The 17468-nt window shown below is 44.2% G+C and overlaps 1 protein-coding gene across 1 annotated transcript; it reads right to left on the bottom strand.

The window, feature by feature from the left end:
- On the bottom strand, positions 1-16005 carry si:dkey-199f5.8 (beta-1,4-galactosyltransferase 3). Its single transcript, XM_056405937.1, has 7 exons — positions 15864-16005; positions 7273-8462; positions 5000-5235; positions 4167-4354; positions 3953-4075; positions 3646-3750; positions 1-2934 (listed from the first exon to the last, which is right to left on the bottom strand). The coding sequence occupies exons 2-7, from the start codon at positions 7544-7546 to the stop codon at positions 2661-2663; spliced, it is 1200 nt and encodes a 399-aa protein (XP_056261912.1). The 5' UTR covers positions 7547-8462; positions 15864-16005; the 3' UTR covers positions 1-2660.
- Between the last annotated feature and the right edge of the window lie 1463 nt (positions 16006-17468).

Below are 17468 nucleotides of genomic sequence, written 5' to 3' on the forward strand. Positions count from 1 at the left end.
CGCTTTTGAATAATCAGTTTATTAAGGAATTTAAGGCCACTATGGACTGTGCAGAATTCATAAAGAGAGCAGAAACAGCCGTCACGCTGCCCCTGGTTGCTTCAGTACTCGCCCGTTACGACTGCGCTCCACATACACACCGGTACAGAGTCCGATCCAACATGAAGTCGTGAACAAACAAAAAACCATCAGCTCAAGTAAACGATGTGGACTGTACGTTGTGATTTGGGGAAAAGAAGCCTCCTTTGTACACTTTGCTCAAAAGGCCCGACTCCGGAGGAGCAACTCGGCACAGCGGATAGAAACGTTACAGTCACGATACGGAAGTTTCCAGTTCAAAGCAAAAAGACACTTCAGCATGCTTCAGAAATGTACGAGATGAGCTCGGCTACGCATCAGCTCCACATTGTGAGCAGGACTTTCCCTCACTAATTGCTGCCATGCATATTTAGTCTGATATATAAAGATGCTATTTATTGTATAAGTGACGTGTTGAAATATTAGCATTGTGTGTGTGTGTGTGTGTGTTGCTAAGGCCATAGGAGTCAAATATGAATTCACATCAAAACGAAAATATCAGTATATAGTATCTATTTATGAAAATCACAGGCAACCACTCATCGCTTCTCGTCCACTTCAGCAGACAAATACCACAAAGACGTGTAGATACGCTCTCAGTACAATTTGAAACAAAATAAATCATTTTTAAATCGTAACTATCCCCACTCCTTCACTAAATTAATGTCTTTTTCTACCCGGTAAATTATGAGAAATGTGAATACCTGGTGGTCTAAGATTCTCGCAACGCAGAATTTAAATATGCTACAAATATTGATGATAGGAGGAAGGTGTTACGGAGAACCATTCATAACACAGGACGTATATTGTTTACACACAGACACACTTTTTTAAATCCGTCACTGCAGCTTTCCACGCCACCGTCTTTGGTTCGCCGCTCCCACCGGAGGAACGGGCCGCTTCCTTCTCTCGAGTTTACAATCAGATCTGTCAAGAGTGGAGAGAAGTGAAGAGTGCAGACGTGCAGAATACGGGCACCACAACAACAACAACAACAACAGCGGACCGGCAATGGCGAACGCCTCCCGCGTGATAACTTTGTGAACGAACTGGCTTTCAGTCGCATTGTGACAAAGATCCACGGAGTCGAGATTGAAGACGCATTTCTACTTTGTTTGAAACGACAAAAGAAAAAGATCGAAGGAATAACGAGGAGAAGGGAAAGAGGAGGCCGCGCGGCTCGCTTCCTTATCGAGGAGACTCCCACAACAATATTTCTCGAGGTATCGGAAAAGCATTACAGATTTTCAGTTTGAAAAAAAAAAAAATTACAAAATAACATCTAGGAGCCAACTTGACTATTCAGACAATATTTTAGTTTGTTTTTGGAAATGATCAAATTGGTCCAAGTCAGTCACAGAATTATCTCTAAACACAAACAAGAACAAAACCCTCCAATTGAACTGAACTTGCAAAATCCCGACGGCGTCTTGTGAAAAGCGCGACGCAGCCTCCTCTGCCCGGCAACAGCAGCTTCGGGCCGCGCGGATACATTCGGCTCCTGAACCTCGAGCGCCAGGCAGCAGCTCGCTTGTCCACGCCGTGGATAGATTAGACGGACGATGGGCAGAAAGAGACGCATCGTGAGGATTGACCGCATCTGTAAAGTGTTCCGGGAGGAAGCCCGCACTCTTGGGACGCACGTACACGCGGGGTGAGGATGAATGTCGAGCGAGAAAGACTCAAGTTTAGAATCTCGAGCTCATCTAAGCAGAAAACTCATCACCAAGACCTAAGAAACAGAATTAGTTCACGGATATGTTGTAAGTTGAAAGGCTACAAAGAGGAACTGCGCCTTTGGCCTCGTGTCTACAGAACTTACAACGTTTTCACTTTACTCATTCACACGGGAGACTCCAACGAACTCGACAGGAGGCGGAACATGCGTGCACAGCGTCCGCGACTTTACAAACCGAACGGATGCAGGTCAACATCTCTGCAGACACCGAGGCTCTCGTTGAGAGACGGCTCTCCAAGATGTGTGCGTCGTTGTGTCAGAAGCAGGAATACACACATCTGTCGAGCTCATTCATTCAGCACTCATCGTAGCAGCTTCCCGCCCTCGACTGGAAACAACAAACCGTCTCCTTCACTCATTCACTCATTCATTGGCTTTGAGAGAGAAGAAAAAATGCCGAACTGCTGGAAATTGCAGCTACTGCTCTAATGAACCCAATATTCTAAATAATGTAAGGTACGAATGACAAGAACAAGCTTCTAAGGCAACTCGAGGTTTCACCAGCGACCACGTCGCTGTAGATATATAAACTCATAGAGTCCAACTTTAACCCGCTCCTCACTGCGGCTCCCTCGGGAGAAGAATCGGTGATGTACGGCAACCAAAGCGGAGAGCCGTTTCCTGGGGGCTGAGAAATTCAGGTCAATCGTTTATATATTTTTAACAAATCGGGTGTTTTATTCACCCGACTGGGCATCCCACTGTCCGCAGGCGGCACGCCGTCGACTGTGCGCCGAGTAATTCCTCCGCGAACTGACGATGAATCTTAAATTGACAAAAAGTCCCGGCGATTGAGAACAAAATCCAGCGTCCGACAGGATTACGCCGTTGAAGTTACGCACGGTTAGCGGTCACTCGTGGCGGACGCGTTCTCCGCGTGGCTCTCTTCGAGAGTGGCAGGCGGTTGGGCGGATCCTTTCGCTGGGGCCTGGGCAGTTTTTTCCACTGCAGCTTTGGCAGGAGGCGGCGGCGGCGGCGGATGCAGACCGGCCTCGGTGCCGATGTTCACGGTGATGTTGGTGTAAAGAGGCAGGTACTGCCGGGAGATCGTCTCGTATTCGGCCGTGTTCATCCCGTCCAGCCTCCAGGTCTGCCGCGTCTTGGCCAGCATGTTGAACCTTTAAAGGGAGAGCAGAGGCGGAGCCGTGAATACCGAAGCAGGGGAGGACGTTTACAGATTTCTTTCGGGGGAAGTTTTTTCCCCACTGACTGAAACCCAGGGGCATTTAAAAAGAAATTGGGGGCACTTTTTGAAACTTGTGAAATAACATTTAACCATCGTTCAAAAATAATAAATATACTTATTTAGGCTTACAGTGTATGAGTAATTGTCATCAAAATGGCAATAATAAGACTATTTATTAGGCAGTAATATACAGATTCAAAGTGTTTTCTTGCATTTGTTTTAATACAAAACAAATCAGAGAATCATACTCAATTGTATTCTCTTTTCTTATTGGTTATTTGTTGTTATTAAATTTTTTAAACAACTATTAACAATTATAACTTGTTTTTCTTATAATTCAAAATTATATTTTTATTGTGTACCTACCTAGTAGAGGCAATACAGATATGAAGCACTCAACAAAGAACAAAAAGCTATTAAATTAGCATGATTATTAGAGGAAATTATGGGGGCATTTTATGCCCCTCTCCTTGTGATATCAGGGGCAAAATTATATTTCTTAGGGGCAGTTTTGCCCTTTGCCCTTGTGTGTTTCCGACGCTGTATCGAAGCGTAACGTTGCATTTCACTAGTCCAGTTCAAAGCAGACGGAACCGATTCCAGGATGTGATCAAGCAGTGCAGAGTCAACACAACTTGTTTACCTCTTTGGGTTCACGCCGTTGCCTTTGTCCAGCTTGTGTTTTATCATCTTGTAGCGACCGACTTTCACCGATGGACGAGTGATGTACATCCCCCCCAGGGTCACTCTGGGCAGACGGGGAACGCGTGTCAGTTTTTCAAACGGCGGAAAGAAAACATCCGTAACACACTTGAAATGATCTACTCTGAATTCAGAGTTCAGATGTCATTCAAGCGGAGACTAAAAAATTGAAAAACTCGACGTCCGAGTGGTTATTTTCACACTGGACACTCCCGTTGTGAAGAGCATCCGGCCTCAGCGATTCTCACCTGATCCCAATGTCGTCGTCCTCTCCACCCCAACCCCAGTAGTTGTTGGGAAAGCCGTTGATCTTGAGGTAGTGCAGCGGCGTCAGAGCCGACACGCCTCCAAAGTACATCTTGTACGGAAGCCTGGAGAGCATTTTGGAATAAGTATTACAGAATAAATGTTGGGCGAAGAAAGAACCCTTCAATGGACAGTCGCAGACAAGAAAGGACATACTTGTAGCCGAACTTGTCCATGGCGATGGCGGCGTGCTTGGGGTTGGAGTCGCAGACGTACGTGTTGCGATCGTCCTCGGGGATGAGGTCCACGTCGTGGAAGAAGAGGCAGTCCCAGTCTTCCTCCCTCATGGCCTCCCGGAAACCCACATTCATCAGCTTGGCCCTGTTGAAAGTGTAGTTCCCCGCCTGCGGGGTAAACACAGGCACCAAAGGTTAGAGGATGCCACACACACACACACACACAAGACTGGAAGAACTTCAAAGTCAAGCTGTAACACATGAATCCTTCGAGCTGCAGTTTAAATACGCTCCAGTGCGTCATGATTGACAACATGCATCCACCAGTGGATATAAATATGGACCGACTTCGCATTCATTAATACAGACAATGTAAAGTCATATTTTTCAAGCCTTAATCAGGCCTTTGTTTTATCATTTAACAACCTACTCGGCATATTTTGAGACAAACAGTAAGAAGACAGATTTAATAACATGACAATAAAGTGTGCGATCACAAATCCAGCTCAGGAGATAAAAGGCTGAGGAGGACGCATGAATCGATTACGACATCAGCTCAGGAGATTGAACCCTGTTAGCCGCTCGAGCGTTCTTATCCTCCAACGTGCACTTCCACTGACGGCCCACTAGAGGGCACTCCTCGTCTCGTCTGAACTGTAGCGGACACACGATGGACTCGCACTGCATACAGACCAAATTAACGAGAGGAGAACCGTTATGCGTTTCTGCCAAATGTGAAATCTATATCAACCAAAGCACCGATAGAAATGAACTCTTTTTTGATCACATCCGACTCGGTCGTGTGCGTTTCACCTGGTGAATGATGTAAATTCCATAGTTGAGCTGCTGTCGCTGGAGAAAAGGATGCAGGTAGTACAGCAGGAACTTCAGGTGGTGTTCTCGGTGTCTGTGGGGGATGATGATGGCCGTCCGGTGCCTCGCCTCGCAGTCGGGCGGCCTGTAGCGTCCTCCTCGCACCACCAAGGGGTTTTTCCTCTGAACCTGTGCGGTCGTGAGCCCCGACGGAAAGCTGACGTGGATCGGCCCACCTGTGAGCAGAGGCCGGTCCGGTCAGAACCCGAAGGGAACAAGATATGTTTGATGGAGGGAAGGCAAACACTAGAGCTCAAACGGAACGTGTGGGTTCAGCTTCTCATGCACGGTACATGTGGGAATGCAAACAACGTCAATTATTTCTGCTGCAGGTCACACACGAAATTCCCACCAACCAGTAAGACGGATGCATCATCGTTATTGACCGTCAAGCCAGTTTCTGTCTGCGATGCCTGCTCACTTCCTGCTTCCTGACAACATCCAGCTTCTAGCTTTATTCAACCCCCCCAAGCTTTCAATCTCATCTCTGGAGGAAAATGGCGAGCAAGTAGACCTTGAGATTTATTTTTAGTGAACTGCTTTTTCCAAAAGTCGCAGAGGATTTTGGACGCTCGGAAAACACGGCGTGAGAGGACGTGATAATTAATGTCCCCCGTGTTTATATTAATCTGAATTATTGAAGGGACTGCTGTTTTCGAGTTCCTGGCAGCTCAGAATAAACAGCACGTAGCAGCTGGAACATGGGTCCGATAAGAAATATTATGTCTGCCTCTCAAAGTTCAGCGACGCGGGGAACAGAAATCAACACTTGTTATCAGTATTTTCACATGAGAAGACCGATGGACGGCCTCCACCCGGGAGAAGGGGTGAGCTCTCCTCACCGACGAGGTCAGGGGGATGCGATGTGTACCCGTGACGAGATCTGTGTATTAAAAGGGTTGTACCTGTACGTGTTTTGGCCTTCGACCTGCGCGTTGAAAGAGAACTCCCTGTGATTGCAACGGCTGGTGAGCGTTTGAACTCGTGATCAGTCTCCAGAAAAGGAGGGAACGAGAGAAGGTCGTTGGCTGAATTATTTACGAAAGCTCTTCCAGGCATCCGGTTTTGACGGAGGCGTTCAACCGCAGGTTTTCGTTCAAATTAACCAAAACAAAATCAATCCGGAAAATGTGTTTTCCAGTGACGCTTTCCTTCATTTGGAGAACAATGCCTCAAGCAGTACGGAGCGGTCCCAACGCGGATTATGTGTCGACAACTGCATGGCTGTGCGTTGTTCTGCCAAAATGACAGAAGAAATATTTACAACCATTTTTTCCATTTTGAAAACTGACATAAGAGTTAAAAAAAGGTATATTACAACTAATAATTTCGGCTGATCGTTGGGGCCACAATACCTTCTAATAGGTGCATCTGCTCGCTTGTAATTAACCTTCATCTTTTTGAGAATCAGTAAATATGGGCAGGGCAATACGTTGGCCTGATGTCTTATTGTTGTCGGTGTGTGTTATACATGTTTTCCAGGTCTTACCTTTCCTCATTTTCTTTTCATTTTGGACAAGAATAAATAGAAAAGTACCCAATGCCCTTTGGTTCAGTTATCAGCATGTAGCTCAAAACTGGAGGCAAAGTTTTCCTCATACAGAGTAGAGCACTCACACATTTAGAGCTTTAGTGCTATATTTATACTTCAAGACCACATTTTGAAAGAGTTTAAAGTGTTTTTCTTTTGGAATTTTAATCAGCAACAAAAAGCCAATTCACTGTACATCCACTGGAAAACAAACACAATGGTTTGTTTTTTGAAGCTGCCTACCCTGCACTTTATACACTTTTTTTCAGATGAAGAGGACTACAGCAAACTACCACAGCAGCAGCTGGTTTTGCTCCTGGCGTGTGAAACTATAATTCTAATGGACTTCTAATAGCACTGCATAAAAAAAGGGGGAAAAAACATGACTTAAAAAAACCATTTACATAAAAAATGCACTAGAAGTGAAAACAAATGCCCTCTACCTGCTGACCAACACAACCGGAACTAAGTGGAGGAGTCTTAAAGATGCTCAAATTTAAATGTAAAATAATTTAGCCTGATAAACTATTGATGGGTCATCCAGGAAATATATTTGCAGGGAGGCGACATAAGATCCGTGGGGGGGATTGCCAAGTTCGTCCGTAAATCAATGTTGTATTGAGAGATTGCTCTTCCTTCAGTAACAGTCTGAATGACAACAGAAGCAGACAGGACCACTCACCAATAAGAGGGGACGTCTTAGGGCAGTAAGGCATTTCATCTCCCTGGCTGTGGGTTTTGGATAGGTGGGAGAGGTTGGCGTACACGTCCCCGCCGCCGATGACCGCCGCCGTGTGGTTGCGGCCTGACGAACTCGTGGCGTCGGGCTTTCGGAAGATGCGGATGAAGTAGGAGACCCTCTTCTGGTATCCCTCTCGGGACAGCAGCGCCATGACCACCAGCTGAATGCCCAGGAACATGAAAAGGTAGCGCCATTTGGACTGGATGCTGATCATGGCGACGGCTCTGCGTCGTCGAAGTAGCGAGGGTCGGGGCGCAGGAAGTGCAGAAAGTCAGGTCGGTCCGGCACAACCTGGCTTTCTGCGATGGTGACTAAATTGCGTGCAATAATCTGTGGCAAGATGGGAGTATAAATATAGAGCATGGAAAGCAACAAAACAAAATAGACAAAAAGAAAGAAGAAAAAAAAGGCACTTGTGGTGGGCTGTGTTCGAGAAAGACCACTAAGGGAAACGATTATATAGAAAAATACTCTAAACCAAGAGAAGAAAAAAAAAGTCTGGTCAACTTTGTCTCTTTTTCACTGTATCCCTCGATGCCCGCCACTATGTGGCAGATATCTCCAAAATTGAAAGTTGGTCCAATTTGTGATTGGGGTGGGGTGGCGACGCCAGTCCCACATCATGTACTTTCACCCCCACTGAATTCCATCCGTCGCCCCGTGGAGCTCATTCTCCTCCGGTCAAATAAACGGCAGCGTCGGTGCCTCTCGCTCAACTCTCTTCCTCGCTTTATGCTGCCTTGTGTTCTCCCTTGTGTGTTCTCCTGAGGGAGGCCTCTGCAGCAACAACAGCCGCCATGACAAAAGAGAGCAAATGCAGCCGTGTAGGCCCTATTACTTTACAGAGGTTTACACAGCTTCCATGAACTCGCTGGCTGGAGAGACGGGAGGGGGAGTTGACCATAGCCAGCATGGGAGGAGTGGTCAGAGGGTGTGTGCGTGTGTGGAGAGTGAGGCCGAGCGAAAAAAACAAATGGGGGAGGAGGAAGATGAGGAAGAGCTTTGATTCCGATTGTCAGTGGTATAATGATGCAATCCACAGCTCCGAGAGACCTCAAGCAGCCCACTGGACCGACAGCCAGTGGGCTCACAGGATGGACAGGAACACGACCAGTCACTCCAGCTCAGCTCTGAAAGACAAAACACAGGAAGAGGAAGAGAGAAAGTTACACCGTCTGATCCCCTTTGGTTCAAACTGTTGACATCGGCGATTTAGTACCTAGGGCAGAACGCTTCTTCCACCCAAACAACGACTGATTGTGTGCAATATACGCCCGACACATGGATCGTGTTTGTTTACAGTCGGGTGGCCGGGATTCATCAGGCCCAGCGAACGAGAGGCCTGCTGCCCGCGGCGGGTGGCGTACGGGACGCCATGCACAGGGTTCTTACACATTTTGACCAATGGATTTCCAGGACTTTAAACCACATTTCCATGACCAAACTGAAATCTCAGTATAAACATGAAAACTTTTAGGACATACCGGCTGATATCATCTCACGGCTTGTTGCTGGGGGAAATTGTGCATTTTAAACTCAACGTGCAGGATTGTTATTTCATATTTTTACTGAACCCTGTTGGTGGTGAGATCTCGGGCTTACCGAACTGTCGAGCTTGAATGCATTTCTGCATTTTGATTTGACAGCCGACAGCGAGGACTTTCAGTTCAAGGATAATGAAGGTTTTTCCTCCAAGGGGACACGAGGATCAAAACGGAGAGGAAAGCCTCGACAGATGATTTTCATCTACATGTGGCACAGTGAGCAGACGGGAGATTGAGCCCTCTCACTTTGCCTGACCCTTTAACAAGCCCATGGATTAAGAATATGGTTCATAAAAGATCAAAACATTAACACTTAATCCCACAGCAGGGAAAAAAATTCCACGACTGAAAGCATCCTGGAAAGAAGATTTTTAAATGACTTTGAAAAAAACGGTTTATGGGTTTTGTTTATGCTCACTAGATAAATATAACAGACTGGACCGCTCGGGGTTTCATGGCAAAACACTGATAAGACTAGAACGGGCACTCGGTAGAGCGCATACCTTCGCATATCACAAGATTGGGCATTGAATTATGAACATTTTGGCATTAGTTGCATGCCAATTGGATAAAAATTGACCGTGCTATGGTAAAAAGAAGATTTTGACCTTTCCATGACCTTGACCTTAACCTTTGACCCGATCGATCCCAAAATCTAATCAAATGGTCCCCGGATAATAACCAATCATCCCACCAAATTTCATGCGATTTGGTTTAAAACTTTTTTTGTTATGCGAGGAACACGCACACAAATAAATAAATAAATACACGGCGATCAAAACATAACCTTCCGCATCGTCAATGCGAAGGTAATAAGCGTTATGCAAGTTTGACCCGCTTCACGACGGAGCGTCACGCATGAGGAAAACCCCCAGAGAGAGTTAAAACTCTATGACAACCGTGCTGGGGGCCGTATCGTGCTGGAGCTGGCTTTTACAGTCAGAGAACTTGACAGCAGGCATCTTCTCCGACTGAAGCTGAGGCACGGACTGAACACGCAAATAAATTACAACGAGTTGCTCCGAGCGAGCCAAAAGGCTAAAGTGTGAACCAGAGAGAGAGAGAAGGACAAAGCAAACTAGGGGGAGCAGGAGGGGGAGCGGGAGAGAGGCCGACCGCCTCGTTGCACCATGTCTTTTTGTTTTTTTCATCGTCTTCTCCTGGAATATCCTTCCTTTCAACATTTAGGGAATAAAAAGAGGTAGCTTTGGCATGTGGTACTCCAGCACACCAAAGCAAACCTTTTTCTGGTCTTGCTCCGAGCACCCCAGACCTCCTTTTTTCATATTTCTTTCCCTCTTTTAAAGTATGACGGCACGTAACAGCCAACAAACGGGACCTTTTCTTTTCTGCCCGTGGGGCATTGATACTGCATAATGTGCATATGTCCACATGGATGTCTGCGCACACATGAGTGAATGCAAGAGGAGCCATGAGGGCGACACGGGCGTTAGAAAGTAGAGGCAACACGAACGGGGATGTGGGGTGTACAATAGGGGAGCTATATTTAGACCATCATCTGGGGACAAATAGCTTGAGCACTGCTGTTAAAATTCTAAAGGGACAGCGTAACACTCATGAACTGCCCATTGACAACCATATCAGCCCCAGAGAGAGATAGAGCAGCCAGACCAAGTCACGGGGGGGGGTGGAAGAGTCTCTAGTGACACAAACACCTGAGTCTTTTCTTCTCCCCCCCCCCTCCTCCTCTTTTTTTCTATTCCCCTCCAACTGTCCAGGCGATCCAACCACAATGCACAATTCGTCCGATTTCTGACCGGATCAGTCGTGTTTTACTTGTCATGGGTTACTTCACAGTTGGAGGTCATGAGCCAGAAATTCCAGGCGCAGCTGGTTTTAAACTAGCAGTTCTGTTCAGGATTACTGCAACAACAAAACGGGGAAACAAAGAATACTAACTATTCATTTTTAAAGTCCACTCCTCAGAGGCAAGTCAATATCTGAAAGGCAACAACAAAAAGGCCAAAACGTATGTAAACATTGAGAGGAATGCTCAACACTCGTGCTCCAAATGTTTAGACAAAGAAAGTACAAAAAACAGAGAATAAAAAAAGCTTGCTCCAAAACCTGGACTCAGAGTACCCCGTCGGGTACGGGCCGTCGGCTCTTCACCCCGACGAAGACACAGGGCGGCTCTGCATCAGAGGAAGAAGCTGAGGACAAGTTATCGATTTCTCTGAAAAGCATTTATCCAACTACTGTGGTCAACTGTAAAAATGTCCATATCTGTGGCTGGATGGATAGAGCACAAGTAGACATGGGTTGAAACACAAAAATCAGGTCTGAACACACAATTTCCATGAAACTATAACATTTTTGTGGTTGTTTAGATGCATTTCAGGTCTGGAACCAGGCGCAAGAGAACTCCGACTGATAGTTTCAAGACTAGTTTTAGAAAGAGAAAACCGCTCCAGTAGCTGTTTTTCCACAATCTTGAAGACTTGCCGACAGCCGGGATACATCACGAAACAAATATGTGGGGTGTGCACACATGGTCAAGTATTGCCTATTGTTGGCCAATAGCCTTCTTCCTCACTCAATGATCCTCCTCTGTTGAGCTTTATATCGGAAGAATTGTAAAATCGGCGACATTATTGGCCGAGATGCACATCACCACCACTTGGCTGTTTCTCAGAATAAAGGACAGTGTCGTTTGTTGTGTGTATTTAGGTGTGTGGCGCGTGGTTCTTTAAAAAAAAAAATTTATATTTTATTAGTGTTCAAAATCTCACATACACATATTTCAATTTTCCAGATTCTTTGTCTGTGGCGCGTGTTTCTAGGTGTAAAGTTGCGATGCCGGACTGTACTCCCCCGGTGTGAAGAGAACTTTCCGCCCCGATGGCTAAGAATTTATCTTATTCTAGGTTATCGTAGTCAGAATATAAACTGAAGCCAACCAATTAGAAAACGTACAGTGGCATAACTGAACAAGCTGGGTAACATTTACAAAGAAAGTTGAGTCGATTACTTGGATGAACTGTTGTCCACATTTTGTTACCAAGGAGTTTCACTGTGAGCTGGGGAACTTTTCTTGGCTTTAGAGTAGGAGCAGGGTTCTTACATATTTTGACCAATGGATTTCCAGGACTTTTCCATGATTTTTCCAGGACTTTAAACCAAATTTCCATGGCCAAACGGAAATCTCAGTAAAAACATTAACATTTTTGAAAATTGTGCGTATTGAGAGCGTCCGCCGGCTTATATTTTGAGCGTCTTTCTTTAAAAAAACGTATTAATTATTTCAAACTCGGCGTAAATGAACATGTGATAACAATTTCCATGACTTTTCCCAAACTTTTATGATTTAAGTTTTTTCCATGACTTTTCCAGGCCTGGAAATAACCATTTTAAAATTCCATGACTTTTCCAGGTTTTCCATGACCGTACGAACCCTGTAGGAGGCATTATATCCATTATGTCCAGTCTATTTAAATATATATACACAAACGGTAGATGACAAATTGGTCCAAAGTATTTGAAACAGATGGGCAAAATGTACTGCTGGTCTCTGGCCTCGTTTACACCTCGCATTAGCATCCGTCACCCCGACTGAAGCATGCAATCGGATCTCACTTCCCCGCACTAAATGCAAACAAGCACATAAACAACCCCTGTTGGCAAAGACCAAATGCGTTGTTTTTAACCCAGCAGCGATACCCTTCTCATGCCTTGACCGCCCCAAAAAAATGGAAACGATACAGACTCACTCGTTATTTTAGGTGCTTTTTGAGAATTCCAGACGCCGTGGCGAAAGCCAGCGTACGCGATGATCCGATCGCCCGAGACGCCAGCTAATACCAACAGGTTCTCTCCTTTATGAAAGATACATGGGTTGAAACATGGAATTATCCAGAAAGATAGTGAGATAGGAGGAGAGCAGAGGCAACATGCATTTAGGAGAACATAAGCAGGATAATGCGAATATGCCAGAAATATGTATAAAAAAGGTCCGTTACCAAATGTAAAGAAAAAAAGCTAATTTTAACAAAAATCTATATATTATGTTATTACAGAAAAAGGCATTGCATTCATCTGTTGACCAAAGAGAATCCTAAAAGCGTGTTGAATGCAAAACATGTTGGCTTTCTTAGCCACTTAACAAAAGGCCTTTTAACGTTTCCCTGCTTGTGGCTACATGCTCTGACATTTTGGAGCGCCTTGATTCCTGTTAAACCTGAAAACATGTTTTGAAGAATATATTATATTTTTATTTATTTATTTTAGATACATTTCGTGAAAATGCACCAGCTCAAAAATATTTAGCGTTGAGCAATTTAAAAAGCATTTCCAGGTCAATGCCCCCCCGATATTAACTTCTGACTATATCCATCACGGATATAAAATAAATATTAAAAAGCTGTGCCAGGTAGCATTATTGTGATTCTTGGGTTATGACTTGACATGATTCCAACAGGTGCTCAGCCGTGTTTTGCATCCCGATATCAGCAAAGCGAAACTGTGGTACAAAGTCTGGTACGAAAGCATCGATGTGCTCCTCTGGAACTTTAACCTCGTCTGTGTACGTTTTCACTCTAGCAACAGTCAATATTGTCTCTTCACAACACTAAAAAAATACGATAAGATGTGTGGTGTTGAAATGATAATTCCACCATTCAAAATGGGAACGAAAATAGATAGCTCTCCCCCATGCCAGCGAGTATTGAAACTGGCTTTTAATTCTGCACATAAGAGGGAATCTGATCCAGACAGATGAGGGCAGCGGACCGCAAACAGCTATTGAACAACAGCATCATTTTATTTCTTCTTGTACTAGGCTGCCAAGACTTTAGAGAAATTCTTTCCACGAACCAGAATCGGCTTTAAAAAGGAAACGGCGACTGACGGTACAAGCAGTGTTTGTATACTGTACATACGCAAGCAGAGCTTTTCTCTCAGGCGCCAACCAAACAAGTCCAGGCAATGAAATAATGTGCAAACATGCCCTGAGAAAAGAGGTGTCCGCATGACAACGCGTGCCAGCATCCTTGTCATGGCAACCCACCCTGAGCCCCGGGCATTCATCGCGGGTGCAGCTGGTACATGTCTCTATGGCTGTTCCCCTCGAGTCCAACTCTGCTGGGACAAAGACACATCATCCTCCTCCTTCCTCACTTTCTCTTCTCATCCGTCTGCCTTTGGTCGATCGTGCCGTTTCCATAGTGTCGCGTTCCCCTCCAGCTAGAGCCAACCCAACAGGGATGGCCCACTTATCCAATCACAGTTACTTGTCGTGGGTTGCAAACTGAGCAACGACAACCACGGAGATGAGGAAATAGCCGCGAGGCCGGAAACCCCTCACACGAAACTGGAGCAACAAGTAACACGGGGAAGGAGAGAGTTGACACCACAGATCATACAACACTCAAACTAAATGAAACTGCATGCTACCGATACTGACCAGGTCTTAAGGGATTGCCAACAGTTGCTTGATGGGAAAGGGGGCTGGGCAGCTTTTAAAGGCAACACTATCCTATATAAAACAATCTAAGACGATGTCTCATATTACTGTGACGATGGCAATTGATGCTAAAAAAAATAAAATAATCAGCTGCAGCAATGTGTTAGATGATGATTGAAAAAACAATATCATGATTTTTTTTAAACATTGCTCAGTTGCACACACGATCACAGAAAAACAAACTCAATATTGCATTAATCTGCAATAACTGTCGGTCATTTGCAGAGGGAAACCTCTTATTCTCTGCCAATAATTGAGTTGCAGGGAGGAGATTGTACTTAGTTTGATGGACATAACTGGGTTTTTGCCAACGTATTTGCATTTCCATTGAAGCTACTCGTCTTACTGTATTGTGGTCCATTACTACCGCTAGTAATTGTGTTCATTTGCAATTTATGACAACAAAGTTATGAAAAGATTGTGATTACGCCTGATTGGAGGCCCACGCCTGCCAGTTGCTAAACTATTGGAAAAGATCGCACATGCATTATTTTTTCTGACACCAAAGTGTAACTACGTAATTAAGGGCTGTGCAGATAAAGTCATCCGTAACCGCAAATGATCACAAAGACAAAAACGTAATTAGTTCATTTTCATGCGTTATGCATTTTTACTTTAAGTACTAACTCAATCTACCTGACAGCTTAGAGGGGGAGGGGCCGCCAAGCAAACTCTTTTGTTCCACCAAGGAGGGTATATATACAACAAAAAAGGAAAATAATAAGGGAGGCCGTTGAACTCGTTTCAGCAGATAGTCCAGAAAGACGACGTGCTCATTAACACAATCGTTTCAACACTCCCTAATATGTCAAACGGGACTTCATCAGTTTTGGCTGTTAGCCAAAATGAAACTATTATGAAATTTAATTTGTTTTGCCAAGTTTGCACTCAAGTGTAACCGCTCGTGCAACATTTTTAATTTCGTCGTCGTTGTTCTTGCAAAACTTTCGAGCGGTTTGTTGACCAACTCAATACAAAAAGTTGTGCAAGCATTGCCGTTGAGCAACTTGGGTTAAATTGCCCTGACATGTTGAGAAACATCGGCTTCGACACCGTCGACTGTGTACGTGTGTCTCCTTGATTGTAGTTATCCAACGAAAAACACACACGTTCACATAAAAGAAACGAGAAAAAACGTGACCATTAACGTCAAATTGTAACGTTCACGTTACTTTTGACGCTAACATCGTTCAAGCATTGACCGACGCGAGGACGTCCGACGTCACCCGAAGCGAGAGTTAACCAGCCACACTTTTCACCAAACTTTAACTCTTGTAAAGTCAGACATGGGGAAACCGTCCTCACCCAAACTCCTCAAGTTGAACCCCGCCAGCTGTGTCGGCGGAACCGAGCCGAGCCGAGCCGCTGCGGGTTAACTCACGTCGTTTCGCTAGCTAGCTAGCTAACAACCACGCGCGCGCGCGCACACAGAGAGACACACACACACACACACGGTGCTGTCTCCGGGTTTCTTTTCGCGCTGTATGTAACAGTTTTACTCTTACCGGCCGGTCTGCCTCGGTCCCCGGGCAGGTCAAGTAGCCGTTAGCCGTCGATATCCTCCACAATACCCTCCCTCCATGACACGTCCGGTGTGTTTTGAAGTTGACGCTGTGTGGTCGCCGTGATGTGCGGTAGTCTCGAGGAGGGCGAATGAGCCGAGTGAGTTTCGCTCAGCCGTTTCTTCCCCTCCCCTTCGTTGGAAACCCCAAATTACACGGAGAGCCTACCAAACAGAGCCCCTTTCGTTTTTTGTTGTTTTTTATCCACGAAACACATATGAAACACATATGAAACACACATGAAACACATACGAAACACATGAAACACGGTGTTGCACGTGTGTATTGTTGAATGCAGTAGTATAGTTCAGCTGTATAAAGTCCTGGTTTAAGGCAGACTTAAGGTTAGGCCAGTAAATATGTGTTATATTTAGGCTTTATATACACAACCAACAACTAAAAGTCAAACAAACTAACGTATTGAGAGTAAAAATAAGTTATTATTAATTAAATTATGTACATATGAAACTTGTTAGCTGTTAATTCTTAAGTGGAGACTGCCTGCAGCTTCCTGATGGAAATAGGTGTTATATTTGGGCTTTATATACACAACCAACACCCAACAACTAAAAGTCAAACAAACTAATGTATTGAGAGTAAAAATAAGTTATTATGAATGAAAGTATATGCATATGAAACTTGTTGGCTGTTAATTCTTAAGTGGAGACTGCCTGCAGCTTCCTGATGGAAATAGGTGTTATATTTAGGCTTTATATACACAACCAACACCCAACAACTAAAAGTCAAACAAACTAATGTATTGAGAGTAAAGATAAGTTATTATTAATTAAAGTATATGCATATGAAACTTGTTGGCTGTTAAGTCTTAATTGGAGACTGCCTGCAGCTTCCTGATGGAAATAGGTGTTATATTTGGGCTTTAGATACACAACCAACACCCAACAACTAAAAGTCAAACAAACTAATGTTTTGAGAGTACAACTAAGTTATTAATGTGAATTAAAGTGTATAAATGAGACATTTGTTGGCTATTAAGTCTCTTCAGACTTTAACATCAGAAAAGCCACTTTAAGTCTTTTCAGTAGCTGTGTCACATACCTTGTGTCTTTTGATTTTAATAGCCTATAGGTGACATTTACAAAAAGAAAAAAAGATCAACAAAATAATCACAGAACGTGTCATATCCTGAATATAGAAAGAACAAATATTCTGGTGATGCTTTTCTGTGTTCTTCAGAGCACTTGTTATTGTTATTGTTTAAAAATAAAGCCACAACAGGACAAAACAACATAAAAGAAAACACATTTCACATAATTATATTTCACAGTAAAGGTAAGCAACAATCTTACATTTGCTTATTTCATTTGACTCATAATAATCTGTGCTGTAAATCACTTGCGTATTCCCAATTTCTGCTTTTATTTACTTCTACTAGAATACAATCCAGTCAAATATGGTACTTTCTTAGCTAGTTACATTTACAGATTCAGATTGATACAGGATTATAATCAACAAACACACTATGTGATCTTTATGTTATAGATTGAAATTCTACTTTTGGTACTTGTAAGTGAAAATAGTATTTCT

The sequence above is a fragment of the Pseudoliparis swirei genome, chromosome 22, assembly GCF_029220125.1.
Source record: "Pseudoliparis swirei isolate HS2019 ecotype Mariana Trench chromosome 22, NWPU_hadal_v1, whole genome shotgun sequence".
Classification (NCBI taxonomy): domain Eukaryota; kingdom Metazoa; phylum Chordata; class Actinopteri; order Perciformes; family Liparidae; genus Pseudoliparis; species Pseudoliparis swirei.

Excerpts from the sequence above, each read along its gene's own strand:
- si:dkey-199f5.8 (XM_056405937.1), bottom strand. The coding sequence starts at position 7,546 with ATGATCAGCATCCAGTCCAAATGGCGCTACCTTTTCATGTTCCTGGGC. Across the intron at positions 4,076-4,166 it reads ATGGACAAGTTCGGCTACAA|GCTTCCGTACAAGATGTACT; the intron begins GTATGTCCTTTC and ends AATGCTCTCCAG. Across the intron at positions 3,751-3,952 it reads GACGACGACATTGGGATCAG|AGTGACCCTGGGGGGGATGT; the intron begins GTGAGAATCGCT and ends CCGTCTGCCCAG.